Source organism: Microtus pennsylvanicus, chromosome 22 (genome assembly GCF_037038515.1).
Source record: "Microtus pennsylvanicus isolate mMicPen1 chromosome 22, mMicPen1.hap1, whole genome shotgun sequence".
NCBI lineage: Eukaryota > Metazoa > Chordata > Mammalia > Rodentia > Cricetidae > Microtus > Microtus pennsylvanicus.
In genome coordinates this window covers 26,885,156-26,910,485 of record NC_134600.1, presented here as the reverse complement: position 1 = coordinate 26,910,485, position 25,330 = coordinate 26,885,156, and the positions used below count along the sequence as shown (strand labels likewise).

The 25,330-nt window shown below is 42.0% G+C and overlaps 2 protein-coding genes across 4 annotated transcripts in view; one reads left to right on the top strand and one right to left on the bottom strand.

Moving 5' to 3' along the window:
* Grm3 (glutamate metabotropic receptor 3) overlaps positions 1 to 19,039 on the top strand; it is a 209,929-nt gene extending 190,890 nt beyond the window's left edge. The window contains exons 5-6 of one of the 2 annotated variants that reach the window (XM_075956362.1): positions 3,866 to 4,040; positions 16,411 to 19,039. In XM_075956362.1, coding sequence (XP_075812477.1) covers positions 3,866 to 4,040; positions 16,411 to 16,484 — 249 coding nt within the window. In that variant the 3' untranslated portion in view covers positions 16,485 to 19,039. The remainder of the gene's footprint in view (positions 1 to 3,865; positions 4,041 to 16,410) is intronic. The other variant, XM_075956363.1, reaches the window with a different exon arrangement.
* A 1,399-nt stretch (positions 19,040 to 20,438) lies between these two features.
* Elapor2 (endosome-lysosome associated apoptosis and autophagy regulator family member 2) overlaps positions 20,439 to 25,330 on the bottom strand; it is a 158,139-nt gene continuing 153,247 nt past the window's right edge. For both annotated transcript variants that reach the window (XM_075956360.1, XM_075956361.1), the window contains one exon: positions 20,439 to 23,123. In XM_075956360.1, coding sequence (XP_075812475.1) covers positions 23,064 to 23,123 — 60 coding nt within the window. In that variant the 3' untranslated portion in view covers positions 20,439 to 23,063. The remainder of the gene's footprint in view (positions 23,124 to 25,330) is intronic.

The window sequence follows — 25,330 nt, the reverse complement described above, 5'->3', positions numbered from 1 at the left end:
AGCCACATGGTAGCCCACAACCGTCTGTAATGGGATCTGATGCCCTATTTGAGCATGGAGGCATACGTGTAGACAGAACACTCATACCATATGTGTGTGTGTGTGTGCATACATATATATATGTAAAATTTTAAAATATGGCATTATAATGTAATTTCTCTTAATTACTGAGTTATCAGTGTCCCCTCCAATTTTCATCTAAAATATGTGTCTTACTTTTGTCCCAGCCCTACCTCCTCAGTGAAAACACTAGGTAAGAGGATGATTTTGGTCAGCATGACATACAAATTAGAATGTCTCCCCCTCTTGAGTTCCCCAGTGTCTGGTGCAGGCAGACTTTGACCACCCTGAAGGATGGAAAGAACTTGTCCCTCACCTTCAGTGTGTTTCTCCTAAAGCAGCTAAAGTCATAACGGAGAGCGTACAGAAAGCAGGCACTGTGGAGGGGAGGTGCAGCCCTGTGCCAATAAGAAGCCACTTGCAGCTCAACTTAAGGTCTGATTTTGGGGGGACATCTGTATGTTCAAATTGGTCAGGCATGGTAGTACATGGCTGTAATCCTAACACCAGGGAGGCTAAGACAGGATGAGAGTGTGGTCTAGGGAATCTAACCTTCATGGTGATGCCCCGCATTAAAGAAAGAAAAAGAGAGTATTGTAGCTTTCTGGCTTCACAGCTGAGTAAGACTCTTGGTAATGTCTCTCTCCCTGCAGTCTGCAGAGCAGCTTCAGGAGTAGTGAAAGCTAGCCAGCAGGAATGTAGCGTCTAGGGCACTTCTGTTGCTTACTCTATGCCCTGTCTTTAGCGACAGGGTCTTATCAAGTTCTGGTGGACAGCCAAGAGCAATATCAATAGCGTGTATTGTCATTTCTGGGACGTCCCTGACTGGCAGCTCAGAGGGAGATAGTCATCCCACATCTGTCACTCCAGATTTTGGTTTAATAACCTCTGGTTCCAGGAGCATTGTCTCCCATATAGGATACCTCTATTCAGAGGCCCATCCCACAAGAGGGAACTCACAACCGGTACTGAACACCTGGCTAAGAATGCACGGCTGAGGAGATCCCAGGTCTCCAGGTGATTTACCACTATTCTTTGGTAAATGGATGCAGTGTCAACCTACCTCTGAACACTTCTCCGTATACCTGTGGATTAGTGTAGCTCTCAGACGGCATCAGAGATTCTGCTTTTGTTTCAGTGGGTGGCAGTGGATACAGAGACTCACAACCGAGCAGAGTGAAGAGAATGAGTAACTGTGTGGAGTGCTGGGGTCTAAATAGGACATCTGTACCACACCACACACACACACACACCAAGGCTCAGCCAACACTGTGGGAGGGAAGAAGAGTATATTTAAGAGTCAGACTGTGAGGAATACAGCTAGAAAGCACCCAACAAGTGCCCCCACAAACTCACTGCAGCTGGGGTTGTCTGCACAGCTGACCTGCACCAGGCCGGGCCTATCACTCTTTCTTCCTGTGTGGGAGAGAACCTCATGAGGCTCCACCCCCCTGAGGGACTACTGACAGCTAATGGCTGTTGGAAGACGACTTGTTGCTTTCTTCAGTGGTGCAACCACTGCTAAGTTGTTCCTATTCTAGTAAATAGTCTAAGTAGGCTACTCTGTCTAAACGAAGTGGCTCACACACCAAAAGGACGTGAAACTAGGAAGACACGTCTCTAAAGGTTCAGTAGAAGAACAAGGGCAAACAGGACAAGGAACACACCAGAGGAAAACCAAATACTTATTGTGTACATGGATTAAACTGGCAAAGAATAATAAATAGATAATTTTTGAAAATAAAAAATAAACGAAAGACAAAAGAAGAAAGAATAAGTCCAACCCAGGTAAGAGTACAAATGCCAATAAGTGCCTTGTCTGTGGATATCCTAGAGTTTTTCCATCCTGGGGAAATGTAGTCAAGTAGACAAAAGCTCCTTTACACATCCAAATTCCACTGCAAAACTGAAACTTTTATCCATTTGAAAAGTTACCTCTAAAGTGATAAAAGCCTTGAGAGAGCCCACTGTGACTTTCCTTCTGTAACAAATATCAAGGGCCCTGGACCCACAAGTACCAAGGGCCCCGGACCCACAAGTACCATGTGCTTTGTACATATGGAACTATATGTCCTGTATGCTCTGCTTCTCGAGGACATAGGACAAGCTCAGATGACCCATCCATCTTTGCCTTTTCTGAAGGTATCTCTTCTCCTGATTAGTGAAGTTCAAACCTTCACAACTTCTGTGTTCAAAGAAATAGAACTTTCTGCCCAATCAGAATAAATTCAATATTAAGTTGTTAGTTTCATATGGACTTGACTCCTGCTGTGAAGAAATGCACCCTCCCTCATCCCAGAAAGATTCAGAAATAATTAGAGTGCCATGCTAGCTGCTCTTTCAACCCTTTCTCTGTAACCCAACATTCAGTCTCCCTACAGATCCTCCACTTAACAGACAATGAGTAGAGTCCCGTTTGAGTATGTCAGACTGACCACACAATTGTGCCAAAATATGTGCTATTGATTTTTATGGAGTTTCTTTGGCCCTTGAGACCTTTATACTTCCTTCCTTTAAAAGCCTATCTGAGTTAGAACTGCGTCCTTGCTGCCCAAACTGTCAAAGACCACAGTGTCTGAGATTTTATTCTACATATCACATACCCAGTTACCACACCAGTGTCATTGCTGCTGACAAAAACAAAACGAAGCTTCCAAAAAAGGCTGTGATTGACGCCAACAGCAATAACCGCCATAGCCAGACTGAACATTCACCAGAGTTTCCGAGTCTCACTTCTCACACAGAGGAACAATGGAGTAGACTCCATCGTCTAAAGCTCAGAACAGAGGTAGTTAGAGCCTTTGCTTACAAGCTAAGTAGAAACACGAGATCTACACAGGATTATCTCGGACAGAACGTGTTCATGGATTGGAAGAGTGAGTTTAAGGACAGTGGAAAAAGCAAAGATAACTCCCAAGGTTTTTAAACATCTGCTGTTACTCAGACTGAAACAATTAGGAAAGGAGGTCAAGCTTGGTGATATGAACTTCCTTCTTTTCTACTAAATATTCAGCATAATGTGTGATTGTGGCAGTTGAGTATGTAAATACGAAAGCATTCAGGATAGGTCTACACTAGTAAATATCTGGATATAAACAATATAGCACGTATCTAAGTCATGAAAACTTAACGATGAAGGGGGAGATATCAAAAACCTGAGGTCTAAGACACTCCAGATCTTAAAGTTCAGATAGAAGAGGTCATCAAAACCAGGAGCAAACACCCATTCTAGGGAGGGATATGTCTTGGAAGTCAAAATTAGGAAATGATTACTGATGTCAAATGCTGCTGTAAGTCTGAGGATAAAGTCAGGGCCATAGGAACTGGTGGTGTAAAAGAAAACAGAGAGCTGTATATTAAACACCAACTTTTAATCATGTGACTTATTGAAGGAACTGGACAAGTGAACTTTGAATGAGCCATGTTCATTGGTGATAACCGCCTGCGATCTAGTACTCTCATCACTGAATATCTGTGTTTTGCTATTTACGATTCTGACTTCACCAGCTCCGCATAAATATCATCATACAAATGTAAAGAAAATCAGGAAATCCATGTGAAGTCTTGGCAAGCAGTCAGAATCAACCCACACAAATGATGCTTGCTTTGAAATCCTAAACAATGTTTTCATGAATATTCCAAACACAGAAGATCCTATATAATTAGCACATAAACTTAGCTATGACAAGAACAGAGTTAATGAACGATTCTCGTTTTCTAACTTGGCCTTGTCTCAGTGTTCTCTTTAGTTGACTTCATGATGGGATTTATAGTTGGACATTCATTGAGCCAACCTTTCTTACAGGTGCAGACAACAACTATGTGCATCTCCGTTAGCCTGAGCGGTTTCGTGGTCTTGGGCTGTTTGTTTGCCCCCAAGGTACACATTGTCCTGTTCCAACCCCAGAAGAATGTGGTCACGCACAGGCTTCACCTCAACAGGTTCAGTGTCAGCGGGACTGCCACCACGTATTCTCAGTGTAAGTATGGAACCACACACTAATTCATTCGCAAACAGCCTCACATGGGGAGCCAGGACAGCAGGGCCCAACAAAGCGTGCCTGTCCCTATAGTGAATCTCAGATCAGTGTTAATAAGTTCTAATATGAATATTAAATTAGGATGTGTATCAGACTGAACTATGTGCTAAGGATACAGTAAGAAGCAGAAGACTCAGCATTCTGTTTGGGTGCTAGATAGTGTCTGTTATGGAAGAAAGACATGCAACCTATTCAATTAACTGTAATTGATCAGATTGTATAGCCATAGGACCAGCCTTCTAATCTTTTTGCAATAGTCCCCTGGGTTGCTATGGGAGAATCAGTGAGTTGTTCTGGCCTCACTTTACTCATTGACTAGAGAGCAGTGTTCTACACAGAATATTCAGAGTCACAGACATATTGAGAATGCTTCATGAAAAGTGCAAGGGGGGATGCTCATCAGGGGGAGATGCTCATCAGGGGTGGATGCTCACCAAGGGGAGATGCTCATCAGGGGGAGATCCTCACCAGGGGGAGATCCTCACCAGGGGGAGATCCTCACCAGGGGGAGATCCTCACCAGGGGGAGATGTTCACCAGGGGGAGATCCTCACTAGGGGGAGATGTTACCAGGGGGGATGCTCACCAGGGGGAGATGCTCACCAGGGGGAGATGCTCATCAGAGGTAGATGCTCACCAGGGGGAGATGTTACCAGGGGGAGATGCTCACCAGTGGGAGATGTTACCAGGGGGGATGTTCACCAAGGGGAGATGCTCACCAGGGGGAGATGTTACCAGGGGGGATGCTCACCAAGGGGAGATGCTCACCAGGGGGAGATGCTACCAGGGGGAGATGCTCACCAGGGGGAGATGCTCACCAGGGGGAGATGCTACCTGGGGCGAGATGCTACCTGGGGTGGGATGCTAGCAGTGGAGATGCTACCAGGGGGAGATGCTACCAGGGAGAAAGACTACCAGCAGATACCACCCTTTCCAAAAGTTCAACTACTTTTATTTAACATGGGAAGGTAAGAATTGGAGAGACATTGGAACTAAATTTTGGAGAATCTTCTCAATAAGGACACTTGTTTGTTCCGTTAGTGTGTAAGCACAGTAAAGTACAACTAACGTCCCATGACCAGACTTTGGAAAGTGCTAGAAAAGATCTTCCTGACTCCATGGCACAGTGATTTCTCCCTGAAAGCAACTGTGTGAACAGGGTTCTAGGATGGCTCCCCGGATCACCATTCTTTGCTCTACTGGGAATTTTGTACCTAAGATGGTGGCTGAAACAGTCACTCCAAAACACATAACTCAAGGTTCCTAAAGCACAAGTGTATCCAAAACAGACAGCTTTTTAAATTATTTCCAATTAATCTGTCGTTCAAAATAGGGGAAATTCACTGGGTAAGAGAGAAGAGGATGGAGCCACAGGGGGAGGGAAGTCCAGGAATGACAGAAACAAATGGCGCCTCACAAATTTGCCTCCAGCCCATTAGAAAGGAGATTTCAAAATAGCTCAGCGTCATAGGGTGAGCTATTACATTAGTGCCTCAGTTTCTCCAACAAGAATAGAATGTAACAGGGTCGCCTTTTCTCCACCAGAGGGAGAGTTACAGAGAGGGAGCACACGTGTTCTGGGGTACACCTCTACCCTTATCTCCTTAGACCTGAGCTGCTGTGCCTCAGGGACCCACACACTTCCTACCAAAAACTGAGGTTTCCCATTGGTGAAGTAAAGCCCATAAAATAGAGAAACATGCTTATTTCCAAACCAAACAAATCTGTTCATTTCTTGACTAAACAAAATTGTTATAACTAGCTAGTTCAGACAATAAAAAAACTGGTGATAAAAAAATAATGTGATGCACAGAAACTATCACTTTCCTATATTTTCTACATGATGGGCATTGTGCTAAATACTTCGTGTGTCTGTGCAATTTACATCTTATTTAATGTTCACAACTGTTGAGATATAAAACCTGAACAGGGCTGTAAAGGGAGACTGCTCACTTGTTTGCCAACTGCTCAGAAACAAACACACAGACACTATATTAGTTACAACACTGCTTGGCCTATTAGCTCAGGCTTCTTATTAACTAACTCTTACATCTTAAATTAGCCCATTGCTATTCATCTGTGTATCAGCACGAGACTGTGGCTTACTGGTAAGGATCTGGCGTCTGCCTCCCTCAGCATGGCATCTCTCTGACTCCACCTACTCTCTCTGTATACCTCTTCTAGCCTGGCTATATTCTGCCCTGCCATAGGCTGAAGCAGCTTCTTTATTAGCCAGTGGTAATAAAACATATTCACAGCATACAGAGGGGAATCTGATATCACAGGTTCGTGATTACCCCAGTCAATGAAACAGTATTTTTAAAATATCTGAATCAGAACTTAGCATCAGTACCTCTGAATGTCAAGCTGGTATACCTAATTAGAATACTGTGCTGCCCTCCCAGAAAGCATGTTGGGGCTGGTAAGCACCTAGTGCATGATGCCAGGTGATTAATAACTGCCATAAGGAAGAAGTGGCATCACTACACTAAATAGGACAGGTTTCCCTTGAGTCCATAGCTCAAAGCTGGTGGGCATGACTGTAACATGTAACTGGTATACCCAAATCCATGAAGTCTCCCAAAAGTCAACAAGGAGACCGAGTCCCATATGTAAAAGCAAAAAGCCTTTATTTTATGCAAGTTGGCAAACTCAGTCTCTCTGCATGTCCAATGGATTGGCATAAACGGAGAGCCCCCAACTCGGTCAGAGCTGGGTTTTTATAGTAGTAAATGTGAGGTGAGGTTTTAGGGCCCCTGATTGACTGACATTTGTCTAGAAGTGTCCCGGTGAGTGTGCTGGCAGGTGATTCTATCTACAGCAGTTGGAACGTTAGGCATTTCCTTTGGATAGTCTGTTCCTGGGTGGTGCTCAGGTAATCTCAGTTTGTGGTTCTTCCTGCAGCCAGGTATTGCTTCAGGATAAACTACTGAGACTCAGACCTCTATTAAATTTATTGATGGCTGAGTCCTACTCTGGCAGGTGATAATGGTTGGAAGTAAAGAAGTTCCTTTGGGTGATCTGTCCATATTTAGCTTATCGTGGCTGGTCTTAAAGACAATAACATAGTCTTTAAGTTGTAACAGACATTTTAAAAACCAGTCCTCAGTAACTCAGAACATAGTAGCATGTTCTAATACACATGGTGGGCATTATTAAACATCTGAATAAAATACTGGACTCTATCTGACCAATCCTCTTCTCAGAAATGGTAAAATATCTGTTCTCACAAAGTATTCCGTTTGGGCTATACCAGAGCCACTGTGACTCTGTAAACTAATCTGAAAATGGCCAAATTCGTGCTTTAAGGTAATGTTACCCAATGTAACATTGTTGGAGTATTCCCAGACCTCAACAGTATTGCTCTAATTAATTTATCCCATCAACGAAGCAGTATTTTCTAACAAAATACCTGTCTATCTGTCTTCTTCTCACATGTACCCACTTCGACATGGCCTTTCTCTCTTTCACCCTCCTCCCCAATAAACCTCTTGCACTCTTGTTTATTTAGAGTGCAAGCAGTCACTGAATTTTAAATCTCCAAATTCAACTAACTGTAGATCAAAACACTAAACACTTAGGAGAAAAATGCAGAAAAGGCCTAAGTATGTGCAAACTCATTTTCAAGTCGCTGTCCTCTAAACACCAGCCAAGCACAGTGTATTAAGGATGAGTCATCTGGGGATGATATAGACTGTATGGGAGGTGAGTGTGCAGCAGACAAACACCGTCTTACGGGTAGAGAAGCAGAAGGGGGAGGATCCTGTGGCGAATACTTTACAGACATCAAGGGACAAGTGTAACTGTCGTCATCCCAGGAAGCACTGTGCTGGTGATGTATTCCATTGACTGGTTACTACTGCTGATTCTGAACTTTCTCCACGAGAGAAAGAAACACACCACACGTAAATGAGAGTGAGATTTGGAAGAAGCAGAGCTACCTCTCTCTTCAGCGTTTAGTTATTTATTTCTACATGAGGAGCTTCACAGCCCCAGTGATTTAAAGCAACTCTCTTATCACCTCCTATGGTTTTGTGAATCAGGAATTCAGCCAGACCTTGGGTGGGCAGTTCATCTGCTTCATTTTGCTTTACTTGGCATCCTCCAGTGATGTTCCTGCTGAGGCCAAGCTGATCTGGAGGAAGCATCCTAGTCTCACACCTATGCTTAGCACCCTGGTGGGAAGCCTCCCCATGTGGGCTTCCAGAGAGCATACTGGGTAAAAGTTCCAGCCAAACCTGCCAGCTGGGAAACCCACACAGGATGTCCTGTACTAAATCTACTCAAGGACAGGACCCAGCCTGCCCATCTTCAAGGGGAGGGCCTAAACCAGCTCTCAAGGACTCTCGCGTGGTCTCTTTAATCATGCTGGACTCTCCAAATCCTAGATGAACTCAGGGCTGCACAATTCCAGGGATTCGTGCAACTTCGTGGTGCAGCGGCATTATTTCCTACTTTGTTCCTTGGAGAGACAGTGCCAGATGCAGCATGTCACTTGGGAGCTTTGGTCAGCCTCTTTGCAGAAGCTAAGGCCATTAATAACAGGAAACTGGGTTTATATCAAGTTGCTATAAACAGGTGGAAAAGTATGACTAAATTCAGAAGTCAGAATGAAGAAGGGGCATGGCGAAAGAGAATTGGGGGAACGTGACCACCATGAAATACTTTGGATACTGTTTTGTTTTGTTTTGCTTTTTGAGGCAGGGTTTCTCTGTGACTTTGGAGTCTGTCCTGGAACTAGCTCTTGTAGAGCAGGCTGGCCTTGAACTTACAGAGATCCGCCTACCTCTGCCTACCGAGTGCTGGGATTAACTGCTCAGCATATTCTGGATATTGTTATGTGTGAAAGAACACTTCACTTTGTATCTGCTTAATTATATACAGTGGAAATCAGAATAAAAATAAGTTTAACTCTTCTCCATTAATTATACCCACTGGTTAATGGCTCCCAACTGTTTGTATATAAGTAACCAATTTGAAGTAGAGATTTCCTGGCTCCACCCACAAATATTCTGATTCCTATGAACTGGGGCAAAGGCAAAATCTGGTTTGCTACAGAATATGTAGTTTTTCAGTGGAAGTATTCTAGGGGAAAGCTTCTGAGAATGCAACAGTAAGCAAACTTGCTGGCTTCATTTCCTATTAGGTGGTGCAGGGCACACTCACTTCATGACCTTCAGAGTGGGGGCAGACCCTGGGTTCAGAGAGTGGCAATCCCCCATGCTTTGCTTCGTGATGCCATTGGCCACATCCCTATGCAACTGTTTTCTAGGATACCACTGGCCACAAGCTTACACAGCTGATTCCCTGACTCCCTCTGGAACACTCCAAGGAAGTCATTTCGAGAACAGAATCAGCTGGCTACTCATATAGACTGCCCCTCCCAAAGGAAGCATAACTTGGAGATCTTGACATCCTAAACTTATCCTTGCAATGCGGCCCCCACACCCAGTCACGGAAGCAAACATCCTACATGGTGAGATTAAAAAGGAAAGACGTCCTTCTTTATTTTGCTCTGCTTAGCAGCAAAGGGGATTCTTAGAGCTAAGTCCCAAAGACAGAAAATGGAGACAATATACTGGCAATGTAAGAGGCACTGCATAGGGTTAAAGGAGACATGCTAGACGCATTTGGGAGTTGATGCAGCTCAAAGCCCTCGGGAGCTATAGAGGCCGGACTGCAAGCATTAAAATGGTTTAGGATCAGCAGGCATAGGCATAGATGTGAGAAATGAAGTGTGCCCTCTGGTCTTACACAGCTATTAAATACTCAGACTTGGTCCCATGGGGATGTATATTTGTCTTTCTCAAAGTGATCATTTACATGCATGAATGTCATTATTGTTACACTCTGTCACGAGACGTCTACTAAATAATGATGCCCAGATCTGAGTCTTAGAGGAACTCTACCCAGATGTAGATTAATTTTCTCTGAGTCCAAATTTTACTCAGAAAGTCGCCTGTCTTTGTGATAATGTGCGAACTGCTCCCTTAATGGAAACTAGTCTTTAATGCAAAGTATTTTTATGTTACAAAGCAAAATAAATAATACAAAAAGATCAAGTGAACGGTCTTCTAGAGGCATTGCCTAAATTTCTACAGAGCTGCAGCAAGAGAAAGCAAGCATATGAGAACAAAATTTTGTGTTTACTAATAGTTAAACCTTTGACAATACCCTAGTAAACAGAGTACAATCCATTGTTGAGATACGAATGAAATGCTATAAGTTTAAATATATCATATAATGACTACATCTCTTGTCTACATTGCAACTCTAGAAAAATAATGGTAGCGTGGGCATACACTGTAGATTCAAAAAGTCTCGTTGACACGATGCAAGAGCCTGGCCAGACAAATCAGCAAGTTATTGGTAACAAACCCTGAACTGATAGCATCCTCACCCCAGGCAGAAGCATCTTGTAAATATGAATCAGTGGAGGAAGCATGAAGAGCCTAGAGCAGTCAGAAAGTGAAGCCATCTGCTTGCAGGCAAAATATACAAAATTCATCCAATTCAAATCAATTCAAATGGATGCCAATCTGTTTTCCCCCTTGAAAAGTCCACAGCAGTCTGAGACGTTCATTCCAGCTTGGCACACCCTCCTTCAGTGAGGATGGAAGGACGGTCTACAGTGGTTTAGGCAAACCTACACATGCTAGAGACTTGCAGCGCTTCCTCCTCCTGTTTAATGGCGTCAACATATTAGCCTTGAAACTATTCTTTTCTAACCCCTGATCTCTTTACAACATCCTAGAAGAAAAATTGTAACATGGGGAGCCAGGCCTGCTTGTTGGGGTTTTTGTCCCGCCCAGTACCCCACAACTGTTTAGCCCCAAAGAAAATCACACATAGGTCTTCATAAATTTAAGCTGATTGGCCCATTAGCTCTATCCTCTCACTGGATAGAGTGCTGGGCAGCTCAGAGGTGAATAAGAAGAATGCAGAATTAATGAGGGGGGAAAGTAGGTAGAGTTAAGGAGCCCTTTGTTTGCCTGATGTTTACTAAACATCTGCTTTCGTAATTCTGAAGGGGAAACAGTAGAGGGATATGACTGAAAACATCATGAGGTAACAGTGGAGTAAGGTAGAATAAAGTGAGATCTCTGCTCAGACGGGAATCTAAACTGTATCACGGACAACAAAAGTCACATCTGATCTATCTTCTCTTCATGACTCATCTCTCAGAATGAAGAAGTCTTAGTGTCTGTTGGATTATAAATCTCACCTGGAAAAAAATATCTTTAATTTTTTTACCTTGTTCTGTATTAATAGATTTTATATCACTATTTGAATTAGTAAAAGTAAATACTTCCTGAGAATTCAGTCTAGAATTACCCCCGATGTCTTAGCAATGAATATTCTGCCTTCCACTTGAAACTTCACTGATAGCAAGACTGCAACCAGTGTCCAGCAACACAGCTTGGTCACCAAAGGAACTTCTTCTGAAAGAGGGTGAGCAAAATTGAGAGAATAAGCGAAAATACAGATTTAATGACAAAAGAATACAAAGAGACAGACAGCCAGTACAAACTAGATCCCATGACTATTTTTAAAAACACATAAATAAGCAGATATCCTGGGAAAAATTAGTTGAGGTCACCACCACCAAGACAACTGAATGGATGGGAGCAAACAGAAATGTTTGCTCTGCTGAGATGTTTATTTTTCTCCAAGTCTGATGTGCTACAGAGCTTGGTGAGGCATTAATTCTCAGTTGACTAACAGGCTTGGCATGCAGAAAAATCTATTCAATAAGTGTGTTTAAATGATCAAGCGCCCAGTTACATTACGTGAAAAAAAAAGTCATAATTTCCTCCCAAGCCTGGGCAGCCCGTGTGTGAGCAGTGGGAAGAACTGAATTCCACAAAGGGAGCCACGGCAGCCGTGTGGATGCACTGATCCATGTTTAATCGTGTCTGTGAAGTCAAATGTGTCTTTTCTTGGGTGCAAATTGTCCTTTTGTGATCAATAATGAAACCTACAAGGTCTCTTCCAACTATTTTCAGTTTTCACTTTGAGTTGCAAAAAGTACCGTTTTAGCCTAGAGCAGACAGCAGCTGCTGTTTGTCCCACGTCCCCAGAAAACCTAAAAGAAGCCTGCATGATTATTGTTTCTTGCAGACAGAATGATTACAGAAGTCTGCTTAGGCTCGCTAAAGAAAATGGGCCAATCTTACAGCATTAAAAACCTCACGAGAAGTTCATCAGAGTAACGGCAAAGACTCATCACAAGAACACAAGTGCGTGTGCACACACAGATATATGCATGTGCACACACACGCATGTACAAGCACACACATACACACAATGACAGCATTTTGATTATCTGCATATTTTACTATCTTGGGGAATAACAGATGGGTTAATATGGGAAGTACATGTAAAATATTTATGAAATGCAAAGTAATTGAAATGATAAACTCATCAAACAATAATTTCTCCTACTATATTCAGCAGCATATGCAAACAAAGGAGAATTTTTTTTTACATAATCAAATACAATGGCCAAAGCCGCAGGGAAACAGTGAAAGGAAAGCAGTGGAGATCCCTTCAACACACTACAAAGGGTGTGGGGGACGTTCCTGCAGGAGGAGTCTCACGGGCTGCCGAGTTGCTGTTACTGTGTAAGGGGATCTAGAGTCTGTATTTTGGCAAAGGGTGCCTCCTTTGATATCCTTATGGAGCAGAGACATGACTCAGAGTTCTCTGTGAACTTCCATAACGATGGCCATGGGATCGAGAGCTAGTGAAACCATGCAGCCAGCTCTCCGTGCAGCCATTGTATCTCCTACTTGGTCAAATGCTCCCAATTGATAAGAAGTTGGAAAGCAGAGAGACGTGAGAGAGTACTTCTAAGAAAAGAGGTCCGTGCCATTCCACAGCAGACTGGGAACATCAGAACAGCTGTAAGAAATGGCCTCCAGGAGAGCCTAGAGAGGGCCTGAGACTAGTCCACGGTAGACAGAGGTATCTGCCTGTCAGACTTTGTTATCCCTGAGTTCTTCCCACTCTATATCATCATTCCTCTTCAGTCTCTGCAAAGAAATAATAAAAACCTGATCCTAGGAAAGATAAAGGAATTAGCCGAAATTTCAAAGGCAGTATGCCTGTTGTTAGGAGCTCTCACCTTGAACCAGTTCTCTGTGCAAGGGTAGTCGCTGCCCTGGTGTGACTGAGGCACAGAAGAGTCCACCTGTCCTAGTGAGGCTGTTACAGACCTCGTAGGTGTAAGGTCTTCCTCCTGAAGACTTCCACTGACCTCACGCTGAGAAACGTGAACGTTTATGGACTCCCCCGGGAAACATTTACGGGAATACACTGGAGATTCATAAGGAAACAAATAAGCAGGGCTGCTTAATTTCTGATCAATAGTGAAGAAGAGGGAGAGGAGGAGGAGTCTGCAAGCATCAACTGTGGAGGCCAGAATTTTCAAACTGGGTGATATGGCAGAGTTGTTGAGACTGGGCTGACTGGGGACCATCTTAAGGGGTCACATTCCAGCTGTGGGTGATATGGCAGAGAGTTGCTGAGACTGGGCTGACTGGGGACCATCTTTTTAAGGGGTCACATTCCAGCTGTGGGTGACATAAATGAGGCCTGTGATGAGCAGAGAGATGCTCCTGGTAGAAGCCACAGCTATGGTAAAGGCACAAAGTTGAGAAACATCATTACTATTTGGAGAACAAAGCAAAGAGGAGCAGGAATATGCAGGATGTGTAAAAAACAGATCGGAAGGCATAGTCCAATTAACAGATTTCTAAACCCAAGTTAAAACACAAGGGGGATATCACTGGAAGTGTCTAAGTAGGTGGCTCATATTTCAAAATGCAACTGCCCTTCAGTATCCAGGGACCGGCTTCAGAACATCCTCCTCCATGAGTGGTCAAACTTTCAAATAACCTATGCACATACATCTCCAATAAGCTTCCGATCATGTCTAGATTCCTTACCATGGCTAACACAATGGGAATGCTATAAATAGTCATTATATGGCCTTATTTGTGGGCTAGCAGAAAACTTCTGAATATGATCAGTACGTGTTTTTTTCCTGAATGTTTTCAATCTTTGGTTGGTTGAGTCTGTGGATGTGGAAGCACAGATGTGGACAGTTGACTGTAGTCTTGCTGCTGTGTAGGAAACATATGACCAGAAGAGATGTAAGTAGTATCTACCTCTCCTGAGGATCTCCATATGCAGATGATTAATAGCAGCTTGCCCAGGGTCAGACACGCCCAGGGGGCCATAGCTGGATACACAGCTAAAACTAACTGCAGCTGATAGAAAGGTTGCCATGGAGAAAACAGGGGGAAAACAATCAAGCATGAATTTTAGACTTCTAGTTTAGGTCAGAAGGCAAAACCGTTTACTGAGGAAAGGAAGACTAAGTGGGGAAAGGCTATACAAAATCAAGAGTTCTTTGGACACCAGTTTGAAATGGCGACTACATATTCCCATGACAACGTCATGCAAACTGCGGGACACAGGGCTCCGAGAAAGAGTTCAGACTGAGTGGTGCAGAGCGGTCCCTCTGCTCCCAGTGTTCTGTGTTTATGGCTTCATTGACCTTGTTCGTTTCCTTGACCACCTTTTACCGATTCGAGGATTTCACAAAGCATATGAAAATAGAGAATAATTAAACTACTAAAGGTCTCACATTCGGAATCATCATCATAGCTACTTTCCATCAAATTTTGCCAGGTATATACTATGTTATTACTATCTCCACAGCAGAAATTTTAGGAAATTTATCACATGTCATCCCTTCCCTCAAAAAGTATAGTCATTTGGGAAAGAAAATTCAATAATGTGACATATGCTAGTAGACAAATTCTGAAGAAATAGAGGCAGGGGGTCATGAGTTTGAAGTTAGTTGAGGCTACAAAGAAAAATATTTAACGTGGTCCATTTATGTTAAAAGGTAAAAAAAAAAATCTATCAACGACTTTGCTTTTCATGTGACTCCAGTCATTTCAATCTATAGCCTACTCAAATTACTGAATGGAAAAGCTTCAGGTTGGCTAGTGGTGGACCTGCTACAAGATGCCAGTGCCCTAAATATGGTGGTCGCTCCCTTAGAATGCTGCATAAGCTACAGACTCACTATTAATTAACTCCTTTGTGGGCAGAGAAGTTCCTATACAAAAAGTAATTTATGGGTCAATAGTATCTGTTATCAGACACGAACCCTTTGGAATGAAATTAGTTCATGTCTTTAAGGAAATGGAAGACAGCTTGTCAATTGTAACCAGGCTGTGTTCTGGTGATCCAGTTCCTGTGGCAAGAATATGTGTTAGAATAGACGGAGAGACCTAAAAGGTGGTTTAAGTTCACTTTCATCATCCTGACCATATGGTTTCATCCCAATGAAGAATGAGTTTCCTGCTTATGTCCTCATTCTATGAAAAGATATCAGGTGTAAAATAAATATAAATCCTCTGTGGACAAACTTCACAGGAAGACAAGATAGTAATAGGTAGAAATTGTGTCTGAGAAAACCGTTATAAAGAGTGACTGTGCCGGGCGGTGGTGGCGCGCGCCTTTAAACCCAGCACTCGGGAGGCAGAGGCAGGCGGATCTCTGGGAGTTCGAGGCCAGCCTGGTCTACAAGAGCTAGTTCCAGGGACGGGCACCAAAGCCACAGAGAAACCCTGTCGCGAAAAAACAAAAAAAAAAAAAGAGTGACTGTACACTGCAATGTTACACAGGCACCATGGCACTGAGACCGCGGTTGAGACCGCGGTTGTCATGGTGATGTCGCTTTCTTTGGAATGCCTTCATTTGAAGGAGCCAAAGCTCTCAGCACTCACTGGTGCCCGTGTCCTCACCGTCTGTGCAACACCAGCAGTGAAATCACACCAGCTTTCTAAGTCAGTAGAGTTCACACAGGACCCCTGGGACCGAAGGATAGTCGTTCCTGATCAAAGGTCAAAGTGAATTACAGTTACTGAACAGAAGAATTTAATCATCTGTAAGAAAATTATGGGGCCCTTCGGTTCATTCAGAATATTTGAATCATTTTAGAGATTACGCAATTAAATTTTCAATCCGTGAGAGATTTCTTTCAGCAAAGATGAGGCTTAGAGAGACCCTTTCCGAGACGTGTGACACGGGGAGGCACATTTTAGGATATAAACTAATGAGCAGAAGATACTTAGAAAGTTTGTCGACTCTACCGTACGTAAGTCGGTACGCATTTTCCAAAGCCTTGTTAAAATGGGTTTCGATTTCATCTTAACTCAGTGTCGGGGAGTATTGATGCCCTTAACCGAGTGTCCTCCTCAACTCAGCCTCTGCGCCACTTTGTCTTGCAGCCTCCGCAAGCACGTACATGCCGACGGTGTGCAACGGAAGGGAAGTTCTCGACTCCACCACCTCATCTCTGTGAATGTGATATGCACTTCAGTTCGTACGTTCTTAGGCCATTAGCCCAAGCGCTCACGTGCTGCCGCAGAACACGGGGACAGAGCAAAAGAACAACCCTGGCACCTTTTTTTTTAGAAACAGTACAATAAATTATTTTTGAGGACTGTTCAGTATCTAGTGATGTGCTACGACTTTCTAGGCTGATTTTAGTGCCCCTAATAACACCCCCTCCCCGAACATGGAAATAACCATTGTTTACAGAGCTGAGCATTGGTGAAGGGTCCGACAGGGTCAGTCTACTAAAACAAAACAAACAAAAAAACCCTACACAGTGGCAATATTGGGTAACCTTTTTCCTATGACGTCTTTTGTAGGTTCTTGTTGTAACTAATTTAGGGTGAGTTTCTACGTTGTATATTCAAGTTACATTATGTGTAACAGATTGTTTTTCTCAGTACAAAATAAAAAGCATCTGTATTAATGTAAAGATAACCAGAATAAAAACCTTCCAGGTTTTCAAGTATGGTGGATAAAGGTTTGTCCTTTTGGCTTACTCAAGGTAATTTGAATATGTAGATTTCAAGTCACCTTCTCTTGTTAATGCTGGAAGTAATCGTCTCACTGTGCTTTCTCCACAGTCACATTGGAATCGAGCTGTGGCCCTGCTAGAGGGCTGTGAGTGGAATTCTACTTTCCTACAGATGACAGTGATCAGAAATTGGCAAAGGGTGACACCGTGAACATAAGAATATAAGACTATGGTGATATATACATAACATCTTTTTAAAGCTATGACTATATAACAGGCAAAATCTGCTGAATGAGGCAAAGTCTCTCATACATCCTGAGTAGAGGGCTGTGACCTATCAGGAAAAGTCTGGTGGATCTGACGTTCAAAACCAACCATTATGACTAGAAAAGAAACCAGAAAACCTCTAGTAACTCCATTGGGAAACCACTCTTGCCCTTTATAGATGAATGGAGAAGTAGAGCCCTGGAGGTCTTACTTCCCATTGCTCTCCCAAGTCCTATGAATGATGTTCCAGCACATGGACTTGCCATTAAATTTAAATATTTTACTAACCTAAAATAAGGCATGAACAGTATAGGTAAAACTTTAGTAAATACTGCCCTGTTTCTATCAAACTCTTATTTGCAAATAACGAATGGAAAGAATATTGAGAACACATCTATCTGTAGAACCGGTGTCATATAACAAGGGCAGAAAGTACATTGGTTTCTTGTGATAATGGGGAACAAAATGCTATAAACTATGTGGCTTAAAACAACAAAAAGTTATTCTGTCACAATTAAGAAGAAATAGGAACAGGCTGCCTTATAGACTTAAAGAAAGAATTCACTCCATTCTCTTTCTAGCACCTGGTAGTTGCCCACTTCCTTGGCTTATGGACATGTTGTTTCAAATTCTGTTCAGTCTTCGTACCATCTTCACTGCTGTGTCTGTCTTGTCCATTGTCTTCAAATGTCATGTGTCATTAGGTAATTGAGCCACCTAGGTAACCCAGGATACTGTATCTAAAGAGGCCATTCGTTTGGTTTTGGCTTTGGTGTTACTGATGGTGTTGTTGCTGATACTCATTTTGGCTTTTCTGGTTTTAAAATAAAATCGCATTCTCAGGGATCAGGGGCTAGGGTGTGAACGTATTTCTGAATGCACTATTTAGCTCACAGCAGAAAGATCAATGAGATCCAGTCTATCTAGTCCCTGTCATCGTAAAGCACACACCAGAGCTGGGGATATAACTCAGCTGCTAAAGTATTTGCTTTGAGTGCATGCGAAAACATTTTAAAAGCAGGACTTGTGGTCAGAATGACTGAGAACAAGAAGAATTAAATATATGAGAAGCAGTATTTGAAATAGTAACACATAGTACTATTTTTAATCTATCTACAAATAGGGAACAGTGGCATGAAGGCCCAAAGGATCGGCCTTGAAGGAAATAAGATGCTAGACAATCTTCTCTCCTGCATGCCTTTGAATGGACAGACAGCCTAAGGAATCCAGCTACAACCCACCAGATGCTTAAAATAATGGTACCCACCACTCCCTGAATTCTCACTACCATGGGTACCTGAAATCTGGGAGTGACCTAGGGTAGGTGAGTAACAGATTTAAAGACACTAAAAAACAAAACTAAGTTCCAATCTGAGTGCAGTTGGCAGGAGACCCCGAAGAGCACGCTCAAAACCCCCATCTGCTGGAGATGACGGCTGAGCAAGGCTGATCACAGCGAACAAGCTCTGTCCACTGATAGACTGTGACAGTCGGAGAAAGGCAAGATCAGCCGGGCTGTTCAGAGGCCCAGCTGATGCCTCTAACAATCAGGCCAATGGTGGATCTTAAGGCGAGACCATCAGGGTGGTGTCTGAATCGTGAGGAAATGGTTTTGAGGCTGGGTTTTGAGCCACACCCACTATATTGTATGCATTTCAGAACACAGCAAATGCATTAACAGGAAGCTCTTGTCATTTTCTCCATGCTTCCTACAAGTCTTGCTTCTAATTAGAAAGCGCACCATCTACCATATGATCCCTAGAAATAATTTTTATAAGCATCCAGCACATGTATGAAAAACAGATGCTATCTTTTCTATGCAAGCCATCTTATAAAAAAAATAGGTTTGGAAGCTTTTAATTTTCTATATCAGTAACAACATTTTATCCTTCCGGAATGGAAAGCTGATTGATCCATCTCTGCAAAACTTTTCAAAATGTAAGAATTCCAAGCTAAAAAAAATAGGTCCTATTCATAAGAAAAAAAATTAGAAGCTAGCTATCTGCTAGCTTGTCTTGTGTTTCTGAAGTTACTGCACTCTGCATCCTCCCTAGCTTAAATATTAATAGATTGTCCTGCCCACCCGAGTTTAGCACAGTGGAGGAAAGTCGTTCCTGTCTTAAAACTGCTAGGCAAGCTGGTTCCTGGACAACTCGGAGGGCAGATGTAAAGAATGGCTGAGACAGGTAATCTCTGTCTTTACAAGCCTCGAGTTCATGTGTTCTCTCAGCTAGTCCTTGCTCTATCCACAGGCCCATCCTGATCGTTTTAAATTCCATAGCTTGTCCAAAAAAGAAGAAGGAGGAGGAGGAGGAGGAGGAGGAGGAGGAGGAGAAGGAGGAGGAGGAGGAGGAGGCTGTGGGGCCAGGGCTGAAAAAAGCCACAAAGGCAGATTTGAAGTAGACCCCTGAGGCAAAGGTGCGCACCCAAGGGTGAGGCAATCACCCAGCCCGCTCCGTAGCAGCAGGAGGCTTGGGTTTACATAATTCTTACTGGTTCATTCCTTTATCTGAAATGCAGCTAGTAGACTTTGGAAATCAGTTAATTGACCTAGAGGAAATAGTACCCAATATACTCCAATTTCATCAAAACTCATAAGCTATTTTCAAAGGAGCCTCCTTCCAGAACTTATTAAAATAGAGAAAAATTCAGCTAGCCAAGGTCTTAATAGATACTTCATTCAAAGAAACTGGAGGTGTTTGCTGAACCAACAATCATTAAAGGAAAACCAAATACAATTTTTAGTTAAAACAGGATCTAGTAAATGGGTGAGCGTTAAGGTTCTTCAACACGTGCCATAAATAGAGCAGGGAAGCCTCCCCAACATCTCATGAATCCATGCTATTTTGTATGTCAACATCCCATCCTCAGAAGATATCTCCTACCTATCAATATGAGAACATAAAACGAGCAACACCCACACTAACCAAGCAACTGGTTTTCATGGGGAAAATAGAAACACATTAGCCTCTCATTAGGAATGATCCTGAGCCATAGGAAACACTGTTACCAAAAGACATCAAATGATGCTGGCCAGATGGGACTTAAAGAAGCCAAACCGACTGCTATCCACCACCTGGGAACCCAGATGGTGAATCACCAGACTCAAGTAATTATTCCACAGTACTGACTGAAAGCATCCTTTTGGGGGTATAATAAAGACAAAAGTCTACACAAAAGTACTATGAAATGTTTTTAATCCTAAGAAGGATATGATTATTAGTAACCAAAGAGGGAAAAGGTCAATAACAATAAAATTCAGTCTTTTAAAGCAAGTGAATATATATCAAATTGTTCTACATTGTTAAATGGCATAATAGAACTTATTCATAGAAGACATGTTCTCCTCCAGTGGGAAATTGACTTTAAAATCATGTCTTGGCACAGTGCTCAGAGATGTTATAGGCAACAGTTGACTTAATGCTTAAGTACTTAAGTATTTGAGGCTCCAAAGTATGCCTTTTAGAAAAAACAAATCATGTATGTTTCTAGCACTCGTAGTAATGGGGGGAGCAGATGCCAACTGAAAGTCATAGAAACATAATAATTTGCTTATACCTTTCAACATTTCACTGGGCTTATCAAAGGCCGCACATAAAACTGCAGAGTTGCAGCGCTAAAATTGGTCTATATATTCCCCCAATAATATTCTCTCTGTCATCGTTCTTGAGCTCTTAGAATAAAACGACAAGCCAAGAGAATCCAAAGGTGGGGCTGAGCTGACAAAAATCTGTTTAATATCTAAAGATAGAAATAAAATAATAACTTCTTCGATATCAACCGCACTTTCAGAGAGTTCATTAAAATTTAAGGCATTTTCGACATGTCGGCAATTTTAGTCCAGTGACAAGCAAAGAAAGAACTACCTGGGAGCAAATCCCAATTATCTCCATGGCTTGGAACATGCATGTTATTATCCCTATGGCTTGAAACACGCATGTTGTCACAGCGGAAGAAGGTGCCGGTGACAGTGACAGAGTGCTCTGACTCTGTCCAGTGTGCACATTTTCACCAGCTTCCCTTGAAAGACATTTCAAATGTGTTTCCACTCTTAGGATTAAATTTCGATTATGAAAGGGAAAAAATGCCAATATTCTGATAGTGGGACAAAAATGAGCGGAGTCAAATAATTTCTTATCCAGAAGAATATCCAAGAAATTAAGCACAAGAAATATGCTAAATAACATTCTCCTCAATAGTAGACAAACAATACAACATCATCTACTTCTATATTTAATAGTAGACACACACATACACACACGCACCATTCTTTTAGTGATGGCAAAAGGGTCTAGTGTTTTACCCACTGACCAATAAGCACAATTATTCATTTATTCATTTTGTCTCATTTTTCACAAAAATAAGACTACATTACCCATGGAATCAAACATTACAAGTCACCAAAACACCTCGAGCAAAAACATAGTTAAAACCTTACCCGTGGGCTTTGCCTCCTTCATCCAATTGAAAATCTTTTTAAATTTTTGGATTAAAATCTGTAAATAGTATGGCTTACTGGAAACAACGTAGAACATCTTAGACCAGCAATGGGCAAGACACTCTCCTCTTTCCCAGTGCTAAAAGTTTACACAAAATTGATCAAATTCACCGTCAACCTTTTTCCAAAAATAATATCCAAGTCACACTAATACTCATAATCCATCATCAGAAATACCACAACTTTCTAGGTTGCTTTTGAACAGGAACAATACGCACTTCATAACTGCTAAGAAGATTCTTACTATGAATACAAAGATATGCAGTTCTCAAATATTGAATTTCCTCCTTATTGGCTTAAAAATAAAATCTTCCAAGTAATTCATAATTTTCAAAGTCATGTAGCAAAGGAAACTTGTAACTAAAGTTCTGGGGTCCGCCTTCTGTGAAGAAGAAGCCCCATTGCCATTTGTGGACACTTTGAGCTGCCCAATCAAGCACAATTATCTGTCCTGGAGACACGCCATCCTCCTCTTCCTTCTGTCTGCGCAGGCTCTGATAAACAAGGTATTCTACTGCTTTATTACTCAGCAACACTCAAACTGCTTTAAGCCCTCTAACTCCTGATCATGCCAGACTGCTTGAATTAATGACATGTTGAGGTTTCTCTTTGGATTTTATTACCTCTCCCTTAAGATTCCTTCGCACAATTAGTTAAATTCTTCATACAAGTTCCTACAAAGGTGGAATTTTGAAAGCAACAATCAGCTTTGATAACCCAGGTAAAAATCTTCACAAAATATTACTGATATCCTAGACTTTTGAAGTCAAGAGAAAATATCTTATGAAAATTTATTGTCTTTCATAGTTCATCATTTTAATAGAAAAGATGTTTTCAAGTCTTGGAGAAATAAAGGGAAAATAATTATAACATAAAAGTTTTTTTTTTTCAAATCTTCCCCAAATTACAAGACCAAGACATGGGAACACAAGACATATGCTTATGTCTGCCTTCCAACACATATTTTTTTATGTAGACATTATAAAGAATTAAAGTTACCCAGTAATTATATGGCATGCATCAGCAGTACATTGGTGGGCTTGAACTTGGATTTTAGTTATGTGTATATACAGCTAAATCTCTTCCTGAGTTAAGCTTCATCTTCAGTGAGACCCAGAACATGTCTTCTGTAGTTCAACAAAGTATGTGACGATTTATAAGGCAATCAGCATGTCTGCCTCCTCCTCTCTGTGGCACAGCCCTTCTGTGACATCACAGACATGACAGGTGTCAGGACAAGTCCTAAGAGGCGTCCTGAAAGTTTAGGTGTCCTCGCTCATCAGTCTGAAAGCAGAAGCACTGTCTCTTCATATATTGGGGCATCTTGAGGACTTCAGCTGAACAGATTCAAAGTGGTCATCTTTTTCCTAAGGGGGAAAACATAATAAAATCAGCCCACTGAAATGCCATAACAAAAGTTCCCAAACTCCCTTAACCCATGAACCTGCCACTTACAATTAGGGTTTTATATTAAAAGTAGGTAGAAAAAAACAGCAAATCTACCCTGAAGGACAATTTTGATGCCCAAGTGATAAGACAGACAACTCCAAAATAGAGACAAAGACAAGATGGAGCAGATATCAGAAGATGCAGCTGTGACTTCTCTGAAGAAGGAAACCGCCGAGACTTCCTGAGGACACTCTCGACCTTGGTATGAAATCAGTGACATTGACATGCTAAGTGTAGGCCAAGCGGAACTGGCAGACGTAGATGATGGCACAGATTGAATAGTGAGAAAAGTAACAGCCAAAATGAGTTATGTTGATTTCTATGTCTTAGGGGAACCTTTTGTGAATGTGCATCAGAGAAATCATACAAGGTAAGAGACCAAATGTCTAATTCAAGCCTGCTATTGCTGGTGTATATAATACTCTCACAGAGGAGACTAGTCTTTAATGTGGCGGAAGAGAAATAGGAGGTTGAATATTTATGGATGTTTTAATCATTAAATATAGAATAAGGCTGTTTTAAGTCTTGTGGAATAGGAAGAAGCTCTTTTAAAACAAAACAACAAAGCCAGCCAGGGTTAGGCTAAGCCAGGTGAGGCTCAACTGGGTAGAAAGACTGGCACCAAGCCAAGCAGCCTGTGTTCAATCCCCAGAAATTACATGGAAGGAAATGAGGGAATGCCATTTGTCTTCTGACACACACACACACACACACACACACACACAATGACACCTGCATAAATAAATAAAATTTACAAAAGAACATATGGATTGAGGTGTAACTCAGTCATGTGGCCCCCCTCCTAGCATATATGGAGTCCTAAATTCCTCTCCTTAGTTTGAAGGGAAACAAGGAGAAAGGAGAAAGTGAGAGGAAGGGGGAAGAAAGGAAAGAGGGATGGGGAGAGGGAACGGAAGGCAATCAGCTATCAAGTCCCAGCTGAAAATAGAAATGTGATAAAAATTAGTGTTCTATGAGAAAATGATGGGGAGTAGACAACGACGAGCTGACGTTGCCTTCGGTTTTACCTGAATAATACCCAGGGTATTTCAATCACAGTCCACATTGGAACCCACTACTTTCCCCTGCTTTTCTGGGATGATGAGCCTCTGAGAGAGTGGGCTAAAGTCCTCCGTATTTTTGGACTAATTCTTGGACTAACTCCTTAATAGCCTGCCTGCAGTTTCATATTTGTCTTCAGAATAACTATGCATAGTTTGAATTTATTAAGACCTCACAGCATTGAAGGACAGGGCTACACTCAGGGATGCACCTGCGTAGAAAGCCAATGGCATGTTAAATGTTTAGAATATCAGAAATGACCTATAAAGGAAACCTGAGATTCTGTGGTCTTTTCTTGAGAAGATGTAATTCAACATGGTCATAAGGGAAATGGAGGCATGTACCTGTCTATCCTCAGGGTGATATTTAAATTCAAATGCTTAGATAGGGATCATAATGTGACATTCCTTTCAGTCCAACAGAATTCTGCTTCTAATGCTGATTTAGTAAGATGCATATCCTTGTCTATGTGTGTATGCAATACATACAGGTCTATATAATTATAGACTATAACTAGACTATAAATACATAGAGGTCTTTATAATTACTTAAATAGCACCGCTCGTGAAGTGAGACTTCCCAGTGGTAGGAAGCAGATGTCTTTTTCTCTCAACATCTAGGACTCAAGACAAGCCTATCACATAGGTGAATTGTTAAGGGGCAGGTATGAAAATAAATTGACGTATGCCTATATGACTGTGGCTCAATACTTGGGAGCCACAGAAGGATCAAACCTGCATAGTGAGACTCTGCCTCTAAAATAAATGCACTGAGATATCGCAGTATAGAAGAACAAACAGGAGGCTGGATTTTGGGAAATACCGACTTCTTAGTTCTAGCACCTATTAGACAAATCAGGATCCACCCTATAAGGATGCCACACAGGACAACTTTTCCAAGGCCTGGACTCAAGAATCTACACAAGGCTTAGGAAGCTTTTCCTCACCATCCTAAGATGCCTCTCCTACTCTGTGCTGAGAGACCCTACTCCTCCTCTCCTGACACTGGATAACCAATCATGTGCACATGCATGATGTGTCTCCATAATGTCTATGGTTAGAAA